The sequence below is a fragment of the Synchiropus splendidus genome, chromosome 7, assembly GCF_027744825.2.
Source record: "Synchiropus splendidus isolate RoL2022-P1 chromosome 7, RoL_Sspl_1.0, whole genome shotgun sequence".
Lineage (NCBI taxonomy): Eukaryota > Metazoa > Chordata > Actinopteri > Syngnathiformes > Callionymidae > Synchiropus > Synchiropus splendidus.
In genome coordinates this window covers 28,018,494-28,042,714 of record NC_071340.1, presented here as the reverse complement: position 1 = coordinate 28,042,714, position 24,221 = coordinate 28,018,494, and the positions used below count along the sequence as shown (strand labels likewise).

The following is a 24,221-nucleotide window of genomic DNA, read 5'->3' as shown; positions in this document are numbered from 1 at the left end:
GTCAACTGTGGTTTTCTACACGGCTAGGACCAGTTCTCATGGATCATCTGCTTAACGTCGCGCGCCGAAGCAGGGAGGCGGACGGACGTGACTGATGCACGAGGCTCGGCCGTCTGAAGGACTCGGCTTCACGCTCATGTCTCTGCAGCCTAGCATCTGCGTCCTGCCCCAGACTCAGAGGGGGAGATGGAGTCAGGCCCATGCAGAGGTGAAGACAACACCGTTTCAATGACTTGTTTGGACCTGAGCCCAGTCGCGAGTGAGATTGTGAAGGGTTTTTTTTCTGGCTGACTATTGAAGTACAGAAACTTCTCTGCGTCTGATGGTGCTATTGGTGTAAGGTGAATTGCGCGGTGCAGTCGGGGTGTCCTGAGTCCGTCTGTGTGTTGCTATGGCTCCACATGTTGCCTGGGAGGCGCTGGCTGAGGCAGCTTACCATTGGTGAGACCTGGAGAGAGGCGTTCTCTGTCACGGCGCCGTCGGCTCAGGTCACGAGAGCCGGCTCTGGTGGGCTGACCCTCCAGCATGTGGACGATATCCATCCGGTCGATGCTCTTCAGAGCCGCGTATAAACTTTCCACTGGGAAGAGACGAGAGCAGGACAGTTAGATCCGGCGGCCGGCGCGGACAGGCTGCGGCTTCCGGGACTGACTTTTGGCCCTCTTGCCTTCCCGTGTGGCCCACAGGTTGAGCAGCGCGGAGCTCTGTTCCAGCAGCGAGTTGGGGTTCTCCACACGGATCTTGTTGATGTCGTCCACGCTGAGCTGGAGCTCCCGGGCCAGCTCTGCGACAGAAAGCAGCTTTCAGTTTGGACGACGGGGGGACTGACTCATGGGCCCCGGTCTCAGGACTCCCTGCTGTGCATGGCCTTCAGGGACTCCCCGCCTGTCGCCGTGGGATTAGTGGAAGCAGCTGCTTCAAGCGCCTGCCGCTGCAGTACCCTCTACCTTGCCCTTCATGTCCGCCTCACCCCATCTAAACGGCTGTTTGAAAGGAGGCACTTGGAGACACGCTGTAGAACCGAGCGGTCCTCTTACCAGCCCAACTCAGGCCCAGCTGCTCTGCGATGACGGCCATCTTGAGCTCGGTCCTTTCCATGGCACTTAAGGAAGCTGCGGGAACCAAAGCAGAAGCTCATTCAAGCATCGATGGTGTCAAGCGAAGGTGTGTAATAACCACAATACTAAATGAAGACAGACAGACTGGTGTCCACAGCGCTGGCCGTTCTCACCCATTGCAGGTTCATTCAGTGCACTGTATCTTTCTCTGAGTGCCAAAGGGGTTAAAGTTCGCCGCCTGTCTTCACTTCCGATGATCTGCCAGGGGGGCGGGAAGTTCCGGTCAGTCTCCGCGCAGCAAGTGTGGCTGGCGTGCTGAGCCTCACCTTGATGCACGGAGGCATGCTGATGTTGAGGTTACACAGAACATGCTGGTTGTCTTCATACTTGGTGGATTTGCGCAGGAAGGACAGGAACCCGGCCGATTCTTTACTGCTGTCTCTCACCTGGGAGAGGGCCGGGTGGGTGAAGGCGTGCGGTGGGAGATGAGAGGAGCGCGAGGACGGTACCTTGACAGAGACCGGAAGTCGGTTATCTCTGAAGGCCTGGAAGCTGAAGCAGCGTGGCTGCTGCGTGGCCTTCCGCACGGGGAGGAGGTTCCCGGAACACTCCAGGTGGAGCGGCATCCCCTCCATCACCTGCAGTCATGAGAGGGTTCCTCACCACCTGAGATGTGGGGTCGGCGAGCTGTCCGGTGTGTACCCTGTGCTGGCCATCTACATAGTGGAGCCTAACTGAGTGACTCTGCACACACGGCAGGGATTTTCTTTTTTTCTTTTTCCAAGTTTCACTCCAAATGTAGCCTGCGCTCAGGGGACACCAGACTCTTCCAAGGCACCTGACTCTCAGCCTGCTGCGGCGAGACTGGCCTCGACGGTTCGTGAGCTCACCTCGATATCGCGGCTGCGAGCCACTTCGGTGAAGTTCTCGTGCTGTTCCAGGGTCTTGTCCATCTTGTCGTCCGTCATGCAGTAGCAGCGCAGCCGGCCCTCGCGCAGCTCGTTCATCTTGGCGAACACCACGAACTTGGCCATGTACGGCACCGCCGAGAGCTCCCTGTAGAGCAGGTTGGCGAAGGAGACGGCCTCGGCGGTGCGCGGGCAGTCGGCCAGCCAGAAGCTGCGGAGCGGCAGAGGGAGAAGAGCGGCGGCAGCTCAGTGGAGGAGGGCTTCGGCGGCGGCGGGCCGTCATCCACTCACCGGGCCGACACGTTGGTGGTGAAGCTGGCGCACTGGTTGGAATAGATGAGTTTGGTGGTGCCAGTGATGTCTTCCCACTGGGCCGAAGCTGTGCCACCTGAGGGAGGAGACACAGGAGGCCTTTCACACGCTCTTTCTCTCTCTCTCTCTCCGTGTTTATTGCCCTTGACTTGGCCAGCACTGTGTAGAATGTGACGTAGAGAGAGTGGACCAGGCAGCGTCTGGACCCAGGTCAATCGCGGGGTTTACACTTTTGTGGACTAGTCCAATTTGAGGTTGGATAAGCATGTGGCCTAACACAGTTAGTTTTGAACGGCACAGCTGCCAGCTGTTGTCCGCGGATGTTTTGCTCTCTCACATGGCTTTTTCCCGTATGCTGGGCTCACCGACTCACAGCTCATTTTCATGCTTCCCTTTTGGCTGAGTCAAACCTTATCGTCTGTCGAGAAATTCCAAGAAAGAAGGGAAGGCGATGGGTGCAGTGGGAGACGGCAGTGCTGGCCTCCACCGCGCCAGCTACACCTGGCCAACTTCCCTCCCCGCCAGCTTGTTACTAACCAGCGCCGCTGAATCTCACAGGTCAAACTCAAGCAGACTCCACATGCTCAGGAGGGTGCAGTACCGATGACAGAGCACAGCAGGCGCAGGCTGGTGGTGTCGCCCTCCCCTGAGTCGCGGGGACTCTCCCTCCAGGACGGGGGCAGAGGTATGCGCAGGCCGATGGGACGGTGGAACTTGCGGCGCCGGGGCTCCACTGTCACCACCGGGCTGAAGTTGGCCTGGTTCCCCAACAGCTTTGCAACCAGCTCGTCTGGAACGGGCTGAGCCTGAGGTGGGAGTCAGAGGTGGAGGGGGTGGGGGGGGGAGGGGGTCGTCGGGAAAACCAAATTGGGATAATCAATAAAGATGAGGAGAGAAACAGAGAAGAGTCAACATATTTATTAGTCACACAAATGGAACTGGAAGGACTCAGCGAGGCTTTATTGTGTCAACATGATCAAGTCTTAAAGTACAGTTTAGTCTCCAATAAAGCTCTTCAAGAGGACGGTTAATTCAGCACTCAGTCACTGTGTAAATATTTGGAATAGAGAATTGTCAGTCCTACATTAGTGTACGAAGACAGCTGCTTGTCAATGAATAGAAATGTACTTCAGTTACAACGACAACAAAAAAATCGATATCTATATCTACGTCTGTGGATATAGATATAGAATGAGGCAACCAAAACTCAGGGATGAAAATCAAACAACAAAACTGCGTCCCAACATGGCGGTGATGACGGTGCATTTGAAGCCCAGTGTGCGGGAATTGACTTCGACATTTGGCGGTCTGACTGGATTAGCGGGGTCCATATGCCGGCTGGAGTTCTGCTGTGGAAGGGAGTTGGATCAGGTCCGGCTGGTGGCCACAGCTGAATGAAGACGGTTCAGGTCTGCACGCTGGCCTGGAGGCCCGTGTCATGCAGGTACACCTTATTAAGCCAAAGGTCCAGTTGACAACCATGCTGGGAATTGCACAGGTCAAACGGCTTCACAACAAAGAGACGCGGATCAAGACGAAGGTGATGAGGATGAAGGTGCTCGGTGCATGCAGGGCCACAGAAGGTCCAAAAGGAAAAAAAAAGGTGTGAGACAACAGACTGGAGCCATCATGCTTGGTCTCCTCCGTCCTTCCCTCTCTCGTCCCATCTCACCTGCAGCCCCAGACGGACACGTTTGGTGACTGCTGTCTCAGGGAAGGTGGCCTGGACCATTGGCACCAGTTTACTGCTGAGTGCGCCCCCCTCAGGGCCGATGAGGTCGCTCTCCTGCTGCACCCTTGACACCACAGCAAAATAAAGAGGGAAGTCTGTGGAGATGATGCGCCGGATCCTCTTCTTTCCAAGCTCCTCTTGACTTTCTAAGTCTGTGGAATCCAGAGTTAGAATCCAGCAGAGGCCAAGTCATTGATGGGAGAAACCAGTGTTTACCCTCGTCCATCCCGTTGAGGATGGTCTCCAGAACCTCGTCGCCGTAGCGGTTCCGATGCTCCTTCCAGACCGAGCCATTCTCACTTCTCAGCACCACCAGTTCTCGGTCGCCCCGACCCAGAGCGGCGAAGTGAGGGATCTCCACAATCACTGGCCTGACACCAGACAAAGCCCAGATCAGCAGCAAGCCACCACACCTGTGGTTAGCTCCAACACCAATCCTCACCCCAGGAACTGCATGCTGGCTGGGCCCAGAGAGATGATCCTGCTGGCCAGACCTTCCCCCTCCACCAGAGGAGGAGGGCTGCTCAGCTTCTGGGGCTTCACCAGGCGGCAGGTGATGCGTGTGGGGGCCGCGCAGGTCCTGGGTGGGATGATGACTCTCAGGCCGTTGTGCCTGCTCCCTCGCATGGAGCCGCCACGGGCGTCCACCATGAAGCTGACCAGGAACCTGTGCAGACACGGAGAGGTTGGCTTCCCATCAACGGGGCCCCTGCCGGAGCGGCAGCTTTCATCTGACCCGGTGTGAATGGGACTGGCCACCGGGCTGACGTTGTCTGAGGTCTCGGTGGCAGGGCTGCTGGGAATCAGCGAGTCCTCGTCGTACTCTTTGGGCAGTGGGAGCGGAGTGTGCTGCTGCGAGATAACCACACTTGACTTGGACTGACGGAACCAATGAGCCGCGTGCGCCGTAGCAATACCTGCTCCATCTCCTGGTCTTTCAGGAGGACCGTCTCCGGGGAGACACGAGGAATCCTGGGAATGGCTGGCGAGTAATTTCTGTGGCGACAAAAAGACAGGACTCAGAGGCCGTGGTTTGAGAGTGCCTATAGCGCCCCCCCTCCCCCTGTCCACCAGTGAACTAGCAGCTCTCTCCCCCGCTTCCCAGCCCCCCTTACGCTGTGCCCAGCCCCCTCTCGTACTCCAGTGATTTCTTGGGGGAGAGGAAATCGTCATCATGGTCTTTCATGTCATCCATCTTCATGTACCTGGCCCCTTCTGTCCCCAGGAGCTCCTCTCCTTCAGAGAACAACATGCCAAAGAGAGCGAACAGACCGTGGTCAGGTTGGTCAGACAGCAAGGGCCGGAGAAGAGAAAGAGAAGAATGAGGTTAGAAGATTAGGCGCGAGCCCCGGACTGGGAGATACAAATGAGGAACTCGACAGGTGAGGTGAGACGGTGCGCCCTCGACTGATCCCCGAAACACTCGACGCTGCGACACAGTAAAACTGCCAGGTCAGCAGAGCGAGTGGTGGAGACAAGACGGGCCACGAACATGCGGTGCAGGTGCTTCCAATGCGCTGCGCTTTAAACTGGACGCACGTGCAACTGATCGGAGCTTCAACCTCCAGCTTCATGTCGTGGAATCTTTGAAGTCTGAATAAGAGTTGCGCTCTACTCTGTTCACGCCGTCAGTTTTCGGAGAATCACTTCCACATTCAAGCAGAATTGGTATCGATCGCGAAACTGTAGCGGAGAGATAGTCACCGAGGACGAAGTAAAGAGGGCGCTTCCATAAACAGCGGCTGAGTGAGACACTGTCTGAGGAGCGGAGGCACAAGTGAGTTCATGAGTAGGTTAGTGGTGACGCATCACATGTGCGCCTATCGAACCATGCTGATGAGAGCCATCGAAACATGAAGCAGCAGGACGGAGCCATTAACACTGTGAGGCAGCGCTAGATGGAGGACGTGGCTTGGAATGTCAGGACACACTTGAAAACAACCACCTATCAATGCCACGGAGAGACAAGGAGACAGTCCTACCTAAAGTGAGCTGTGCAATTCCTACAAAAAGGCACAAAGTTCAAGAATTGTATTTCACTCTTGCTCTACCACCCAAAAGAGCTGTAAAACTTCCCTGAGAAGAATCGTTTTCCCAGAGAAGCCTGCGTACCTTCGTCCTCCGACACATCGAGGATCTCGTCCACTGTCTCGGGGAAGCTCATGCGGTGCTTCTCTGTGGTGGTCTGCGGTGCAGAGACAAGCAGCAGCAAATGAGAAGCTTCAGATGTGACTGGATGGAGGCAGGCTGGCTGGCTACCATGGCGACGTTCTCTTCAGTGACCAGCTTCAGGACGTCGATCACAGAGATGTAGCCCAGTCTCTTGGCGATGGCCAGTGCTGAGGTGCCATTCTGATGGCCAGAGAGAGAGGGAGAGAGAGGGGTGAGGGTGGCTGTTCGTGCGTGTCACTTGGGCCTCACCAGTCCTCACCGTGGTGGTCTCATTGGGCTGGGCGCCATGCTTCAGCAGCAGAGTCACGATGTCGGTGTGTCCCTGCTGGGCCGCCTGGTGCAGAGGAGTGTAGCCCAGCTGCAGGAGGAGCACAGTCAGTCCTCACCTCTGCTTTACACGCCGGGGCCACAGTGTGTCAACAAGGAGGCAGCGCGGAGCGGGACAAGCTTCAGAGCCAGAACCCCAGAGCGTCGCCAACATATGAATTTTTCTGAAGGTTCTATCAATTATTAAATACACTTCCTTAGGTTAGTGGTGGCCTGTGCATTTTACGCCTCGGCCTTCAGTCGAGTCACCGAACAAAACAAAAACGGAACGCAGCCATGTGATCGAGAAACAGGGGGGAGTGTTTAGTCGGTCACTGAATTGGGGAGAGCGACAAACCTGTCTCCAAACAGCAGCGTCTGCTCATATGTCCGGCCGGAATCCGCCACCTGAGTTCCGGATTTTTTGGCGAATAACAGGCTTCAAGATCAGATCTTTGATGTTTCCACTTGGTTTTAATAGATTTGATTACGTGTCAAACGTCACCAAACATCTGCACCTAAAAATCCCTATATGTTTCAGCCACAGGCTTCAGTGAGCGAGAAAAGAGTCGTGGGACGGGATGAGTAGCCAATCACAGGAGGTGTACAAGTCACGTTCAAGGTGTCGACCAACTCCAGCAGCTCTGCGTCTGGGTTCCTCTGAGGAACCAGCGCTGCTGCTGAAGGCCTTGGACACGAGCACACAAGCCAGTGGAAACTCTCACCTGGCAGAACAACACTGTACGATGGTGATCTCGACCACATATCATGTAGTTTGGGAAAAGACAGCAAACAAACTGAAATATGCTCCTGATTTCTGCTTGTGTCTGGCCAGCAGACTCATGAGCATGCGTCTGAAGGGCGACATCTGCTGGGGAAACACTGGCATTGCAGGGAAACGAGTTGGTCCTCGGTGGCGCTGGTTTACGCTGTGAACATTCGTTCCTCGTCCTGACATGTTTGCCATTTGACTCACTCGTGTCTTGCTGTTGACGTTGGCTTGCTGCTGAAGGAGGAATTTCACCATCTTGATGTTTCCGTAGTGACAAGCGACATGTAGAGGAGTGTATCCCATCTGGGGGTTTGAGAAACAAGAGTTTAGGTCAGTAACGTGACCTTCCTTTCAGCCTCTCCGTGACCCGTCCGTGATGCGGCTGAAGAGAGCGGGATGAGAGCAGGAACGTGAGGGACAATTTGGGAAGGTTCTTTGATGAGTGGAGCGTTGCCTTGTGTCCCCTTCTCTTCAGCCTCATGATGAAGGATCAAGTGACATATGATTCACATCTGCGTGAGTGGCTGACGTCAATAAGCCGCCTCCACGGCGCACGGACACGAGGCTTGTGTTGCACGTCTTACTCGTGTGGCTGCGTAGACCGATGCTCCCTGCTTCACCAGTATATCGGCGATCCCAACGTGACCTTCCTGCGCCACCAGGTGGAGCGGAGTCAGTCCACTCTGTGGGGAGCAGAGGAGCAGAAACTGTTGGATGGGCAGGGGAAGCAGCTGCTTCTGGCCGCGGCGTTGACAGTGCTCGTTCTTGGCGGGTCCAGCAAGCACTTGAATGTTGCTCTCTGCTGACCTTGTTGCCAAGGTTGACGTTGGCCTGTTGGGAGATGAGCAGGGTGACCATGTCAGGCCTGCCCTCCTGTGAGGCCAGGTGCAGCGGTGTGACGCCCTGGAGAGACTCCGCGTTGGCCGAAGCTCCGTGTTGCAGAAGACTGTCGGCCACCTCCACCTGGTTCTGCTTTGACGCGATGTGCAGGGCAGTGTAGCCGTTCTGAGGAGCACGCAATGGTCAGTGAGGCGAGCCTTCTCTCCCAGAGCTCCTTCCTTTACCCTGGCGGCACTGTGCGGCGAGCCGCCCTTGCTGACCAGCAGGTTGACCACGTCCAGGTTGTTGTGATGCACAGCCACGTGCAGCGGAGTCAGACCGTTCTGCAACAGACGCCCGTCACTCTCTTCAAGCATTACCAAGGCCGGGGGTCGCTACCTTCCCAGCAGCGTTGGGGTTTGCCCCTCGCTCCAGCAAGAGCTCGGCGACGTCCACCTTTCCATACTTGGAGGCCACGTGGAGCGGCGTGAAGCCCTTCTGCCGATGAGAAAAAGAGAGAAAAGGCCGCGTGAGGGCCCGAGCCAGTTCCGGCACCAGACTGTGAGGCGAAGCTCGTACCTTGGTCATCTTTGTTTGCTGGGCCTCCATGTCCAGCAGGATCCGCACTGTGTGCACGTGGCCTTCGCGGGCTGCGATGTGGAGAGGAGTGTGACCGGCTGTGGTGGCGGAGTTCGGCTTGGCCTTGTGCTCCAGGAGGAGCTTCACCAGCTCTTGGTGACCCATTCGTGCGGCGCAGTGCAGGGGAGTCTGGTCGTCCTGAGAATGCAGAGGGGTGATTCCTTTCATGTCGTTTGACTGCCGTCAAGGCGGTTCCCGCACCCACCTTGGCCTTGGCGTCTACTGGTGCCGCATTCTGCAGCAGAAACTCGGCCACCTCCAAGTGTCCCGCCCTCGACGCCATGTGAAGCGGCGTTTCCACTTTCTGATCCCACACAGAAGAAGGAAGGACAACGTGTCTCCAGGGGTGGAGTTTGCACCGAGCAGGTGAACTCACCACATTAGACGCACTGGGTGAAGCCCCCTTCTGGAGCAGGATCTTGACAATGTTGAGGTGACCCATGAAGGAGGCCACATGCAGCGGGGTCAGGCCAGACTGAAGACAGCACATCAGAATGAGAGACGCGTTTACGTTGGCGGCTTCATGTGCAGCTTGCTACCTCCGTCACGGCCTCCAGCGAGGCGGAATGTTTGAGCAGCAGATCCATCACACGCAGGTGGTTCTTTTTGCAAGCGATGTGTAAGGGGGTGAAACCGTTCTAGGAGCGGACACAGCTGCAGTCAGCCAAGAAACAGGGCGCGCAGGAGCGGGTTTACCAGCGCCACTGACCAGCGCCCGGGAGTTGGGCTTCGCTCCTTTATCCAGCAGGACTTTGGCCATGCGGTGGTGGCCGCAGTGGGCGGCAACATGCAGAGGTGTGAGGTGGTCCAGCGTGATGTCATCGATCTCCGCGTTGTACTGCAACAGCTGCTTGACACAGTCCATGTGGTCGCCTTGTGCCGCCATGTGGATCGGCGACAGGCCGTTCTGCGGAGAGCGAGCGATGGTGAGAACAAACTCATTGTCAGGAAGCACTGGGCCCTGGAGTCTGGCGCACCTTGGTCTTCGCCTGTATCGGGGCACCGTGATCAAGGAGGATCTCGATGATCCTGACGTGGCCGTTTCTTGCCGCACAATGCAGAGGGGTGAGTTCGTCCTGGAAGGAGGAAAGGAGGTGAGCTCGGGGAGGAGCTGGAGTCCATGGACATTTACCGCACCTTGGTTTTGGCATCTATCTGTGCGCCCCTGTCCAAAAGCAGCCGCACCATGATGACATTCCCTCTCCTGGCTGCAATGTGCAGAGGAGTGATGCCGTTCTGCGGAAGGACGCACAAGTTTACAGTGCGAAAGACAATCCCGTAAAGCCCATGTTTACCTTTGGGGTGAAGTTGACGTTCGCGCCTCGGTTGAGGAGCAGCTGAGCCACGTTCAAATTTTCATAATGTGCAGCAATGTGCAGAGGCGTGAAGCCAGTCTGCTCCAATGGAAAGGACGTTTAGTTTCACCGTCAGTTGAGAGTGGAGAGACAAGGCTTGAGCGTCAGACCTTGCTGAGCACGTCCGGGTTGGGGTCGTTCTGCAGGAGCACGGCAGCCGTGCGCGTGTCGTCGTTGCGAGCCGCGATGTGCAGAGCGGGGAGACGGACCTTGCCTTTGGTGCCGTAGTTGATGAGCAGGGCGACGACGTTTTCATGGCCCTGCTGGAGAGCCACGGCCAAAGGAGTGAAGCCGTCCTGCGGCACACAGTAACCAGTGTTACAGAGGAGGGGAGCAGCCGCGGGCAGAAGAGGGAGGAAAGACAGCTCAAGACAACGGAACACAATGGACTGACACAAGTCCGGATCAGCGCAGAGGAGCAGGAATTGAAGGATTACTGAGTGAAAGAGCCTCTGTTCCTCGGATACCTCAGTTGGAATGCTCTGATTGGCTCCGTTCTCCAGGAGAAACTTCACAACCTCTAGATGGTTTTCTTGTGCAGCCATGTAGAGCGGAGTGAAGCCTTTCTGTCTCAGGACGACGCACACGCACACAAGAGCACAGCAGCAGAAGCCAAGAGGAGACGGCGAGAGGATGGACAGATGAAAAGAACAGAGATATTTCAACAGAGACAGGTGCCAACAGACAGCGTTGCTCCAGTGAGCGCCGGCCGGAGCTGTACCTGCAACTGAGCGTTGACGTTGGCCCCGTAGTTCACCAGCTCGGTGACCACCTGCTCCTGACCTGCCAGGGCTGCGATGTGCAGGGCAGTGTTTCCTTTCTGTAACACGCCAGGACATTCCTTAACCATGTGCCATCCACAAACCACACCTCAGAACCTTTGGTCTGTGCTGTTGAAGAAAGAGCTGAGCCACAAGGCGCAGTTTAAGATTGGCTGGCCTGCCGGGTGACGCTCACTCATGTGAAACAGGTGGGCCTGCTATGCCAGTGCAGGCCAGACTGTGCTGGACCTCAGGTGTTTGCATGGAGATGTGAACCGTGAGATCAGCTCGTACGGAACAAGACCTTGTGAAAGACAGAGGCTCTCACCTTGGTGGTGGTCTCCAGCACGATCCCATTGTGGAGCAGCTCCAGGACCATTTTGACGTGGCCTTCTTTGGAGGCCAGGTGAAGCCCGTTGAGCCCATTCTGAAGGAGAGAACAGAAGAGACCTCAAACTGAGGGTCCCCGCTGTGAGTGCACGTGCCCCTCAAGTCAAGCCTCCACAAGAACGCAGTGGTTATATGCCATGCAAAGACCTGCAGCCGTGATCCAAGCCCACATACTTACAGCGGCATGCTCGTCAGAGTCAAGTCTACTAATGAGAGCACTTTCATCTGATGGGGTGAGGAGCACTGACGGGGATGGCAGGCCGCCGGCCTGGCGTCCAGGAAGAATACGAGCCGTGTGGGATAGGTCTGACCTCACACAGCCTTCCTTCAGCTGCACAGGACATGTGAGGTTGGACCTTTCCCACACCACTGATATTGTTCCTGAGTGGGGAGACCACAGCACGCCATCACTCTACTGCAGACGGAGGAACAAGGCGGTGGAGGGGAGCAAGCGTGACGCGAGAGGCTCGGGGTGGAGGGAGCAGACAGGCAGAGCAGGTGGAGGGAAAAAGCACATGGAGTTCAGCCGGAATGGCAACAAACTCACCGTCGTGTTAGTTTGGACCCCGGACTCTCACGTTGTGACAAGTCAGTTTGCGTCTCACCGAGACAGAATTGTGGCAGTCATGCTGGGAAATCAAGTGCCGTGAGGCGTTCACCACTCTCTCTGCTAGGCGTCTGTCGGCCGAGGCATTCGCACCAACCCGCGTTAGCTCGTGAGCCTCCTCCTGCGCGCCCATGTCCGTGGCAGCAGGATGTTCACACTCCACATAGTGACCGACTGGGATCTGAGTGTGGCTAAAGCTAAAGCTAAAGCTAGCCAGCGCTGCGTCTTCCAGACAGTAAGGCTCTCTCCATTTCAGTGCACTGCTCCATTCCTCACCACGGCAGCGACTGTAAGCTTCATATGACGCCAACAGGCCTCCTAGAAACGCTGACACAAGATTTTCCAGCAATATTGAGCCAACCTTCTGCCATGACTAAGTTAGATGAATGAGCTGTTGCAATCTCTCCGCCACACAGATCCACTTTTGGCGGGGCTCGGTGGCTGGAGGGGACTAATTCTGCCTCTCGGGGAACAATCGCAGGGAACATGGATGATGGAGGAGTGTGGCAGAGCGGTGAACTCCAGCATGCAGACACAGAGTTGAAGGAAAGACACAGAAATGGTTGGGCTTGTTCAGTTCACCGTGGAGTCAACATGCGGCACGAGATCCCAATGACATGTTTGGAGCGGCCCGTGCGCCACGTTCCACCCTTCCACTGCGTTCATGAAGTTAGTGTCAAGTTACGGCCAGCACAACAGTACGAAAAGCAATGGAAGATAATAAATATCATTATTGTTAATTCCCTGTAGAGCAGTGGCCTCGTGTCATCTCAGAGTTAGAGTCGCGTTAGCTTTGCTGATGAACAGTCACCCGCAGGCTTGGCCTGCTTTCATGGCGTGAAACAGGCAACATTCAAGTGTCTCTCCTCTGGACATGTCGCTGCCCAGCTAAATCCTTCCGGTGGATTCTCTTCCCTGTGTAGTTCCTTCCTTTAGTCACGCTGTGCAACAACTCAAATGCCTTTTCTTACCTTCTTTAAGCTCTTTGCATCTTTTTCTTTTTCGGGGTGACTGACCACTGCCACCGACATTGAACTGGCCTGACTTCATAGTAAAGCTTTGCTCTTGTCTGAGGTGTGGGTGGATATTCTTCAGTAGTCTGTGTTGTTTCTGACTTCTGACTGAACTCTTCCCTCTCACCTGATTGGCCGTGTTGATATCAATGCCGTTCTTAATGTGCTCCAGAGCCTTGTCCAGGTTGCCAGAGCGGGCTGCTCGGAGGAAGCTGTTGCCAGCATCTGCCTGCAGAAGACACAGGGAGAAGTGGAAAGAGAGGAGAGGCGGGGAGGAGAATGTAAAGTGGACAATAGAAGAGGGAAGAGGAGAGGGAGATGATCGATTATTCTGCCTCGTGGGAGTTTGGACAGTCCGTGTTCAGTCACCGGGTCATGCTGTCTCACCACACTGAAGGTGTGGTTTCATCTGCCCAGACAGACCGAGGAGTTTCTGGAGCAGCAGCGAGCCACTGAAGGAAGACCACACTGCGGCAAACCCCCCACCTTTACGTTCCATTTCAATAATCCTCCCCCTTTTTCCCGCCTGTGATCGACGACGTCCCGCTGTGAATCTACGCACGCTCCCATGTGAGATGTTGCACTCTCAGAAGAGCCTGCCTTCAGCTGTGCTGCCTGTGGTGGTGACATGCCAGCGAACCTCCTCTGAGTCCTCACGAGTGACATGGTGACACCTCCTGAAATAACAATAGTGGAAGAGTGACCCGACCGGACTTGGTGCTGGCGGCCTTGTTGTTCCTCGTGCTGGCCACTTGGTCCCGCCTGACTCGGGCTTTACACCACCTTTTCAATTCAACAGAAATCATCTTCCCGTTGATTCCACTTTGTTCAGGTCACATTCTGCTCCTAGTTGGCCCCTTATCGACAACCACCTTCATTTCCAATAAGTAACACATTGTGTAGCTGCATACTTGAGTCCATTGGTCCTCACTTCTCCCGGCTAACTCTCCGTCCTTTGATGCCATTGATTTGAGGTTTGAGCCCTGAGGTGGCGTCCGCTCTGTTTGAGTCAAGCGCACACACATTCCCCGTCTACCAAAAACAGCGCGTGTCGCCTCGTCGGAGCGGTAATCGTGTGCCTGGCATTGTTTATACGGTCCTCATTTTGAGGTGGTCATAATAACAAGCTGTTCATTTAAAAACATGTCTGTTCCTTCCTGAAGAATCTTTGCCCAAAACTCCACCTTGACTGAGGTTTGCTGCCTGGACCCTCCACCACGAAGATGCAGGCTACCCATTGTGGCCCTGGTATGCAGACATGATGTTTGCCACCACCATGGTAACCCCACAAACATGCCGTCATCAAATACAGCTGACGCTCAGCAGGAGCTCCGGGGTCGGAGGCTTCCAGCCTGGGCCCCCTGCTGGGGTCCCCTTCGCTGGAACTCTGCCTGCGTCAAGCGAGCTCTGTGCATCAAAGATAAGGGCGCAGGGGCCACACCCCGACTCCTGAGCAGAGCACACACACAGACCAAGATAATGATATCTTCTCCTCTGCCACCTTCCTCTGGAAGCTTCAGACCAAGGTCAATGATGGTTCCCACAGGGCCAGCTCATTCAGCATTCAGCAGGTTTGGGGCAAAACACAAAACCTGACTGGCTTAATGCCGCAGGCGGGGCCCGGCACCGGGACAGTTGTGGAGACCCCCCCTCCCACCCTGGGTCTCTTGTGTGCTGCAGCAGCAGCAGCAGCAGCAGGAGGCAGGATGACATCAGGCTCCGCTGCTTGACTGCAGTGTCAGAGAGCTGGACACGCGCGCGCGCGCGCTCGAGAGCGTGTGTGGAGAGGAGGCACGTCTGTATCTGGGAGGACCAGAGCCCAGGTGTCATCCTAACTCAATAGTGCCTCTCCGAGTGTCCCTACAGAGACAAAGGAGACGGAACGCTTTGTGAATGAAATAGTCTCCTCCTCGCACAGTAGCACTTGTTTTCAACTTTAACTTGAAACGGAATATGACTCCGACTCAGATGGAGCGCTGTGAAGAGTCAAGCACTGTTGTTCCACACCTGTACCACGCTGGGCTGACCGACGTGCAGTCGCAGCACCAGGTGGAGCTCTGGCTGCTATTTGTGGAGCGGAAGCTCATGTATGCAGGGACCTAGTTTCCTCGCCATCATCCATCACCACAACAGCAGTCGGATGGGTGTGAGAAGCCCGTATGGAAATTCCTGCAGCAGCTTTTCTGCTGACTTGCGTTTGTTGCAGACATTGATTTTCTCTCCGTCCTTTTCTTCACTCCGGCCTTCACGTGCACCGCCCGGGGAGGTCAGGGCGACGGCGACCCCGGGGACCACTCTGCCGCGGACACAGTTACAGGAGGCCGGAGAACTGACGCGCTCCCCATGTAAATCCCTCTGCCTCTGCTTTCATTTCCAAACAGTGGCAAAGCGTCATGTCCCATTGCATTATTTGCTCTGCCACATGCTGCGCCCCCATCTCTGTGTAGCCCAGTGTTTGTGGCGGCCTCACTGTCGATTGTCCCTCTCTGTCTGTCCCCGCGGCAGCCACGGCGCCGGTGGATGAGATTGTCATGGTTATTATTGTGACCCTTTGTGGAGAAGACAAAGAGGGTGAAAGCCAGAGGGATGATGAAGAGTTGCGTCAGGTTATAGTGAACATGCTGCAGCGGTGATTGTACCGGAGAGAGAAGGAGAGCTCTATTCAAGAAGCCGGCCTCATCGATCACAGGGTTGAAGTGAAAGGAGTTTGCCAAGGTAGAGGCTTTGAAACCGCTGGAGCTATTTGCTTTTCCATGATATGACGGAGTCACCCGGCGGGCGACGAAAAGGTAGAGCGAAAAGACGGCACAGAGGTGCGCGTGCAGAGGCGACCGAAGCGGAGCTCTCCGTCAGTCTTTTGACGTGATTCTGGCATCAAGCTGTGTGATGAATGAGATGCCATAAAGATGGAGCCGTCCAGCACAGAGCTGGCTGGTGTAGGTCGGGCTGAGGGTTAGTGTTGGTGCTTTTCTAGTTCCATGAATCCACCTCAAGTTTGTGCCAGCGTGAAAACACCACTCACCTGAAGCGCGAGCAACAGAGTACGGGATGATGCATGGTTAAGATTGTTACTAGCATCTGGCGAGATCATTGAAAACCGGACCACGGGCTTTAACTGGCAGTAGAAACGACGAGCGCAGGGTTGTGCGAGTTTGGCCTCACCGACAGCAGAGAACAATACCGAGCATACTGTATGAAACTCACCTGCCACACATAGAGCAAAGTATCGCATGCATCAGAGCCACCTTGCTTCCGTTGGATCTCAATGTGCAAATGTCACCTCCGTGTCCATCAACGCTGTCGAAGCCTGTCTCATCCCAAATCCAGCCCTAGTCACGCCTGCCGCTTTGTCTCCACTGGTGCTCCTCAGGTTCACGACTAAATATGCCCATCTTTGTTAGCGGAAGTTGTGTCCTGCTGGCTCTATCCCCGCCTCCTTTTCAGGGAGCGCTGCCATTGCACCGCAACATACCTGCTCAGACAGAGCCACTCGCTTCCACTGGGATTTCACCCGTTGTCCTTTTCTGCTCTGCTCAACCCTTGACTGACACTAACACTGCGACCAGTGACGCTGTCGCTTTGTTCCAGACATGTACTTAGGTGTGAAACAGGCTTTTACCTTCCCAAAGCTCGAATGAAATGACTGACACTTAACAACTGATGTGACAACGCTGTGTGACACTGCAGGAAGCTGCTAAGATGAGAGAATAGAGGATTTAGTTGTTGGCATCTGTGTTTCTTGAAGTCATGTTATCACAAAAAGTGCGTCGGACGTTGATCTGACTTTACCATGGTCAAGCACACAACAACATTAGCAGTTAAAAAGTAAGCGAGTGCTTCGCTGCACTTGGTTCGACTGCTAAAGAACCTTCAACGACTGGACCAGATGGACCAAGGCGAGGTGGAGACACGGCTATTGAATCAAACATCAAAGCTGCTCTTAACATGGCTGCAGTGCGTCTTTAGCAGCAGGTTAATATCTCGGTGTTGCACCATCATCTGCCTCTGAAGCCTCCAAACGCCTGTTCAGCCCAGTCTCAAGTGAAGCCACCCTGGAAGAATGGCACGAGTCCGTTGGGTTTGTTGACCCTGGGCTCGCCGCTAATCCTGGCTGACGTTGGACAATCTCCACATCAAACAGAGAAACAGCTCGAGTCAAAAACAAGATTAAGAGTGCAGCAGCAGCAGCAGCACACACCCAAGTCCAGATGCACTAATCTTGGACGCACACTCATTCAAGTCTCACAGACGATCAGACTGCCTCCCATGTCGCAAGAGAGGCGCCGTTCATTGAGCTAGATAAACAGTTGGAATTAGCTGGTGCTCAACACCGACACCTGAAGTCCAACCTTGAAATGTCAGCTTTCACAGCTGCGCGCTGGATGCTGCTCTGAGCTGTTCCCTTCACGTGCTAACGTATATGTGAGCAGCCGCGCCGACCCAGCGCCTGACGCCGGCTCTCAGAGCTGAACAGAGAAAACGCCTGGAAGTTGAGGTGTAAATGGCCTCAGGAGCATCGGCAGCTCTGTCAAGTCAGGGGTGGAGCAGAAGAAGCCCAGAGAAGCGTTGCAGAGGATGAGAGCGACAGAAGACGACAGGAGGACAACATCAAATGGTGGCACTACTCACTCCAAAAGTGGCGGTCTGGACCGGCATGCTGGCCTGCTGGGCCTCCGCTCTCTTTCTGCTGCGTCTCAAACCCTAGCTATCTTCCCTGCAGCCCCCTGTAAACACACGCACACACACCCTCCCTCCAACACACTCTTCAGCGAGCCGGACACTTGCTGGTGGGTGGAGAGATGGTGGAGTGGGGCGTGAGGGGGCCTTATCTCTGGTGGAATGCTGTCTGAAAACACCTCGCTCTCAGCTCCAACACTCACATCCGGCCAGCGGCTCGCCATCAGCGCCGGCCTCTCTGCGGCCCGCTGCCGCCGCGCTCCTCCCGCCAGCCGCCTCACGCCCGTCCCTGCGTGCCCTCTATGTTTCTGACAACCATTCTCTGAACGCCACCGCGACAGCTTGGAGTTACGCTGGAGGACGGCTGTGTTTTGGGGATTGGGCTGTGTTTTAGTGTGGAGGGTGACTTACAGTGACAAAGCCGCCCGGCTTGGCGAAGGAGGGGGGGGGGGCGCTGCTGCCGCCCCGTGACAATGGGCCAGACACATGAGGTGGGGGGGGCATGAAGGGGCCTGCCTCTTAAAAGGCCCTGCCTCTTTTAATAAAGCGTCCGTCATTCCTCGCCTGAAAAGGCCTTCTTTTCTCCCCCTCTCCCTCCACTCCCCCCCCTCCTGGCTAAACGCTGGGAAAAGCACATCACTGCCAAAACCATGCAGGGAGATAAATGCTTGTGAAAAAAGGAAGGGGGGGTGTAGTAAGAAACCCATGCACTTCTCAATAGCACTGGACCGTGACCTGAGGGAAAACATCTCATGGGGTACCTCTTCATTTGCAGCATCATGTCAGACCTAAGAAAGTGTGTTTCCCATCCTCCTTCCCGTTCTCTTCCAGCTGACTTCACCCGCAATATTCCGACTGGCTCCCGGGAGAAGTACTGGATAGGTACTGCACTATGTTTCTCTCCACTGTGTTCTCCCAAGAAAAAGTCAGGGAAGGCCACAGGAAGGTTTGGGGTTGGGTTTGGGCTCCCTGTGTCAAGCCCCACTTGTCTTTGGTTTATTGCTCATGCCCAGGAAAACAGAGCGCAGTTAAGGAGCTCCTCACAGGACATGAAGCTACAGCCGTTGGCAGCGTGTGGCTCAAGATACATGTCAGACATCACGATGGGGGCCGGCTGGGCGGAGCTCGCCACTGACACTGTCTGCTCCGGGAGTTTCAAGACGTGGGCGGGTGACACACCTGACTGACGTCCAGGTCCAAAGTTCTCCCTGATGCTTCACGACGCCTCACCGCTCTGGAGAACTTGCTAATGGACATTCCAGGCCACAGCATGGGTGCTGGGAGAAGGCTCCGTCAGAGAAGCAGGTGAGGAAAACCACCGTGGTCACCAGGCTCAGTCGTGTGACACATGACATGCAGCAGCTTCAGAGACCCGTCGCTGGGTTAGCAGACTACTTCCACCCCGAAACACAGGCACTCGCTCACCTCCGCGCCCGGCCCTCAGCTTCTCTCGAGCAACGTGAAGCTCGCTCGCCCTCGGCACTGACAGAGGAGCACATTAAACCTGCCTGGGCCACAGAGCGCTGGCACGTCGGCGCAGGCTCACTCAAGTGTAGAACATACGATCACACGCGTGGCACTTTAAACAGGTGTTGAAGCTCGACCTGTAGGGGACAGAGTCAGGCCGTCAGACACTGAGGGGAAGAGAGAGAGCGCAGAAAAGATGAGGGCGATAAAGAGCAATGATGGCAGTCGTGTGTCAGTGTAGGAGCCCACGCTCATTCGTCTTCATGAGTGGAGCTGGAGGTGAGGAAGAACTGGAGCGAGGGAGCAGAAGTCATCGCTGTGGTTAGAAGAACCGGGGCGGACCGAGAACATCTGACCCGGATCCACGTCTATAGCTCCTTCCATTCATCCTGTGAAAGTCACCAAGGTAAAAATGTTCTCACCTCAGTCCCACACAAGGTTTGAATGCAACTTCTTTTAAAGCTCAGTTGAAAAATATTACATTTTTGTTGGACTTATTAGACTTTTGGACTAAATCCCCATGATTTGTCATTTGGAACACATGGCCATTACTCATACGGCATGTCCCATAATGCACTACAACAGTTGCTGCTCTGCCAACGTTGAACAAGAGCCAAATGTCTGGATCAAGTCCGACTGCACGTGTGACTCCCCTTGACGCACTGAGGTCGGCTTAAAAGGCGAGAACATTTGGGACAAAGATTGAGAATCCAAAAGGATGTGCTCATCACGTACTGCGTCGCTTGTTCCGACTATCCAGCGGAAATCAGATGTTGCACTTGAAAAACAAATCATGTGCTGGATCTGTCCTGGAGAAGAAACAGTTTCCGAGCGTTTCTCTGTGGCAGAGAATTCCCTGGTGATTGAGGAAAACGCTGTCAAAGCAGTTGGGAGCCGGAGGTGGCGAGCCTCAGCTCATGCTCTTGTGCAGTCTTGTTGACAGCTCGGATCTTCATCAACACACATGCTGTTGTGTTCTACACTTGAGTGGCAGAGCGAGTGCCAAAGATCTGACGTGAGCCCCTTATTAACATACATCTCAGGCACCTCCTCTGTTCACATCGCTGCTCTCAGTTGCCTCATTCAAATGTTGACTATTAAAGCTTTCATGTCCAACATGAAATCTGTCACTTAAACGCCCTGCATCACCTTCACTCACTCACTCACTCACTCACTCAGTCAGTCAAGCGCACGCCAGCGAGTGCGTGACGTGCCGGCGCACACGTGTCCGCACACGTCCATGTCTCACATACGCAGCCAGAGGATTTTCAGGCCGAGCGCCAAGATGCAAAGTCTTGAAGTGCGTGAAGGCACCTTGAAAAGAAACAGGAAAGGCTCATCCAGTTGTTGGTCAAGAGACGAGCCGATCGTTTTCTCTCTCCGCTTTGATGTGACTCATGATCGACTACGCTCATAAGATCCAGGTCCAAGAAGTTGTGATTTGGAAAATGAAAGCTTCTAAGTTTTGTCGAGTTATTGTTCAATCTCTAGAAGAAGAGTCAGTGGCTCAGAAGCCCACCTGGAGGGAGCAGCTGGTATTGCAACAAAGCAGCCCGTCTCAGGTATTTGAGCCTCCTCGTCCATGCACCTGAATACATGCTCATGCGTGCCTGCGTGCCTGCGTGCGTGCGTGCGTGCGTGCGCGCCCTCCTGCCTACTCCCCGCGTGGTCCCAGACCACAGAGGCGCTTGGCTTCTTCATGGCTCCACAGGAGGAGAAGACTTCTCCAGTCTGGCCGACGGAGACGTCCCTCCAGCCGCTCCTGCAGCGCCCTCCTCCCCCCTCCCCTTCTAATTTTCATCTGAATTATGTGAACTGCTACCAATAACCCTGGGATGAAAATGAGATTTACAATATTTGAATGGCCTTTCACATGTAAATGAACTTTGCCCCCGCAGCCGAAACAAATTACAGCCAACTGCTGGTGGCTGGGGCTGAATGGCCGTCCTAATGTAGTCTGCACCTACAGTGGGGCGGGAGCAGCTGGAAAAGATTCTTCTGACACTCTTTGCTTTCTTCCTACGGAGCCTGCCGTGCTGCCGCGCTGTGACGAATGGGGCTTGGCTGGCCCCGCATCTGTCTCCTAGGACTCGCCGAGGGCCCACCACAGCCGCCTCCTGGCACAGGCCCTTGACGTCCCCCAGTTGGCTCCCCTGCGACCTGCTCATGCTTCGGCTCTGAGAGGGACTCAAACTGGACGGACCTCTGTGGGCCTCAGTAAGAATACGGTGAGCGGAGGCTGCCACTCTTCTGTCGCTGGACGATGAGGTCTGTTCCAAATGATGGTCGAGAGTGTGACGCACAACAGCCACCGTACCTTTCCTTCTCTTGGCTAGCTGCCAGAGGAAGCCTTGTCCTTCCTGAGCTCTAGTTCCTCGCCGCAGGCCAGACAACCTCATCTGGATCCCTGTTCGAGGTCAGGAGGGGGCAAGTGGATTTCTGTCTTTCGGGACGTCACTGGGAAAATTGTCGCTAAAGACGGATTGATACCATTGTACAGCCAACATCAGCTCCTCCACCTGAGTGGAAGCATTTGGTATTCGCCCTGCGTTGGACATGAAATGGCGGCTACCGCCTCTCTGTGCTGGCGTCTCACTCTGTTGCGCTGACCACGTAAGCCCAGATGGCAAACTACCACGGGACTAGCTGTGTGTTCGGGGGGTCACTCATCCAGCTGGAGTTCACCAGCTCTGGTCGCTCGACTCCTGCTCCATCCACTGGCTGAGTGCCTCCCCATCTCTGCGCTACCTCATTTCTAAGGTCTGGTCCCAGTTCTTCTTGCGCTGCCCAGACACCACAAGGCAAACGTTGGGGGAAGGCCGGTGGAGGACGTGGACACCCTGCAGCAGGGGTTTCTGGCTCCTGGCACAGCTCTGGTGACACTTCCGTTTTACCTTCTCTCTGTCTCCAGGAGCAAAGATTGTGAGCCTCCTTCTGCACCATCCTCTTAGATGTCACAGATTTTGCTCCCTGTCAGCCAGCGTTCCTTGAGGGAGAGGCGCAACATGCATCAGTCCAAAGCGTGACTTCAGGCTGGCGCATTCTTTCCAGACATTCACTGAGAAGAGGCCGATTCAGTGCAGAGGAGAAAATAGAGATAGAGATCCACCAGCAATATTGTTGCTTTCTAATGGGCCATGAGCTGTCTCGGGAGTCAGTTTGGTCACTGCACTCCCAGATGGCACGGTGGGTCCGTCCCCTCCCTCAGCTCAGAAGTTACACCTGCATCATGCTCCAAATGACTGGGAGCAGCATGGAGGTGACGAAACTGCTCATGAGCAAGAGGGGGGCTGGAATTAGAGGAGAGAGCCGGCTGGAAGGGGTTTTCCAGGCTCTGGACAGCACCTCCGTGAAGGTCCCTCTACTGGCTGAGTAGCTTCAGGATCTTCACGGAGAGGTGCAACAGAAGCCTGGGCCAACACATCCCAGGCGCTTGGCGCAGACAAAAATACAGGCAGAGAACAATCACCTTAGCACTAAAACACAGACGGTGACATGCGACAGAGAGGCATGCAAACATGACGGCACACAACACACACACACACACACACTCGGTCTCACCGGGAGTCAAACCTCAACACCAACACAAGCACGTAAGAAGCCACAGGTGAAATACTGCTGTGAGGAAAGGCTAGTGCGGACCGCAGGTGTGTGTGTGTGTGTGTGCGTGCGTTTTCAGGGAACATCTTTGAAATTCCACATGAAAATATAGGTGTGAATTTGAAGTCAGGTTAGGGCTGCACAACAGCGACGTTCCATTTCTCAGGGTTGTTCCTGAGGATGTTGACGTGCAGGGGATGTGAACACATCCGGCTCTTACACTGACCATCACTGAAGCGGGAGAAACTTTGGTGTCTGTCTGACAACATGCCTCAACCGTTTGGAAAGCGGCCCAATGAAAGGGCAGGCCGTGTTGGCCGTGTTGGTGCTGGAGCTCCGCCTTCCCGCCCACGTCTGTCGCGGCCCTCAACGCTAGTGTTGACAGTGAGAGCCGTCTGATTCACAAGAGATTCCGTCCAGTCAAGGCGAGAATATCCATGGACGAACACATTGTGCAGCCCTAACACGCGGTCCATCCTTTAAGACTGAAAACGTGTGAGATGGAGAGTAAAATAAGTGAGTGGAAAAGGTGAACCAGCGAGTTAGTACGGTACATGGAGCCAGGACAGAACGGAAAAAAAGCTCCAGCTTGTGTTTGACTGACACCTGACTGAGTTAGCACAACACTAGAAAGTCAAATGACTAGGATACACAAGAACAGAAGAGCGAAAGACCAAACACAACAACCACAGCAGAGCAACAACGGTGAGACAAACTTTAAGTGACAGATACAAGATGGTCATCAACAGAATATATATACAGATATATATATTGATAGAGATACATGTATAGAAGTGAGAAAAGCCAGATATAGGTGTTGCAGATATTTACTTCATCATCATAGTGCCATACTCCTTGGCCATCCGGCATCTCAGAGCTCACACTACTGTCCTGATCGATTAGCCAGCGATGCACGGCGTTTGCCTAAAAGGACATACGACATAAAGACAGAGCCCAGTTAATGGTGACAGTGAGGAACAGACAGAGAGGAGGAGAGGAGGCAGCAAGGTTAGAATCAGACACAGGTTGGAAACAGGAGGAAGGAAAAACAGACCATTGCCCCCGAGCCAGAGCCACATCTAGGCCCAGGCCCAGGCCCAGGCCCAGGCCCAGACCCAGACCCAGACTCAGACCCAGACCCAGACCCAAACCTAGACCGAGATCCAGACCCATACCTAGACCTAGAGCCGGAGCCAGAGCCAGGCAAGACCCAGGCCCAGATCCAGATCCAGATCCAGTCCCAGACCCAGACCCAGACTCAGAGCCAGATCCAGATCCAGATCCAGCCCCAGGCCCACAGTGATGCCCACCCCCCTGTGGGAAACAGTCAGGTAAGAACCGGTGGCATGGCTGATGTGGCTCCACATCCACACGGTGTGGATGCTGGATGGTGAGTGGTGAAGCACAGATGGAGGAGCTGTGGTCCAGGTGTACTTACCCAGAGTCCAGGCTCCTATACTGTCCCACGCCACATGCAAGGCGCCGCACATGGAGTAAGACATGTGAAATTCAGCCGCGGCTGTTCTGTGGCTGGCTGAACTTTGATCCTTGTGAGGGTGTTGCTATTTGCACCTAAATATCAAACACGCAGCGGGTCTGTCTCTCTCTCTCACACACACCCACACACACCCAG

The 24,221-nt window shown here is 54.9% G+C and overlaps 1 protein-coding gene across 29 annotated transcripts in view; it reads right to left on the bottom strand.

Annotated features, from left to right (window-relative positions):
- The window catches only part of LOC128762132 (ankyrin-1-like), a 54,843-nt gene that overhangs the window by 7,687 nt on the left and 22,935 nt on the right, over nt 1-24,221 (bottom strand). For 4 of the 29 annotated variants that reach the window (XM_053870026.1, XM_053870028.1, XM_053870052.1 and 1 more), the window contains exons 2-37: nt 23,420-23,512; nt 12,972-13,073; nt 11,163-11,261; nt 10,795-10,893; nt 10,541-10,639; nt 10,184-10,369; nt 10,014-10,112; nt 9,856-9,954; nt 9,696-9,794; nt 9,428-9,625; nt 9,258-9,356; nt 9,095-9,193; nt 8,924-9,022; nt 8,659-8,856; nt 8,479-8,577; nt 8,325-8,423; nt 8,068-8,265; nt 7,845-7,943; nt 7,465-7,563; nt 6,442-6,540; nt 6,270-6,362; nt 6,123-6,195; nt 5,993-6,013; nt 5,126-5,246; nt 4,928-5,006; nt 4,453-4,862; nt 4,227-4,381; nt 3,951-4,162; nt 2,880-3,084; nt 2,258-2,354; nt 1,949-2,177; nt 1,385-1,696; nt 1,232-1,316; nt 1,038-1,112; nt 653-784; nt 437-580 (exon numbers count right to left, since the gene is read on the bottom strand). In XM_053870026.1, coding sequence (XP_053726001.1) covers nt 437-580; nt 653-784; nt 1,038-1,112; nt 1,232-1,316; nt 1,385-1,696; nt 1,949-2,177; nt 2,258-2,354; nt 2,880-3,084; nt 3,951-4,162; nt 4,227-4,381; nt 4,453-4,862; nt 4,928-5,006; nt 5,126-5,246; nt 5,993-6,013; nt 6,123-6,195; nt 6,270-6,362; nt 6,442-6,540; nt 7,465-7,563; nt 7,845-7,943; nt 8,068-8,265; nt 8,325-8,423; nt 8,479-8,577; nt 8,659-8,856; nt 8,924-9,022; nt 9,095-9,193; nt 9,258-9,356; nt 9,428-9,625; nt 9,696-9,794; nt 9,856-9,954; nt 10,014-10,112; nt 10,184-10,369; nt 10,541-10,639; nt 10,795-10,893; nt 11,163-11,261; nt 12,972-13,073; nt 23,420-23,512 — 4,804 coding nt within the window. The other 25 variants (XM_053870044.1, XM_053870053.1, XM_053870045.1 and 22 more) reach the window with 23 other exon arrangements.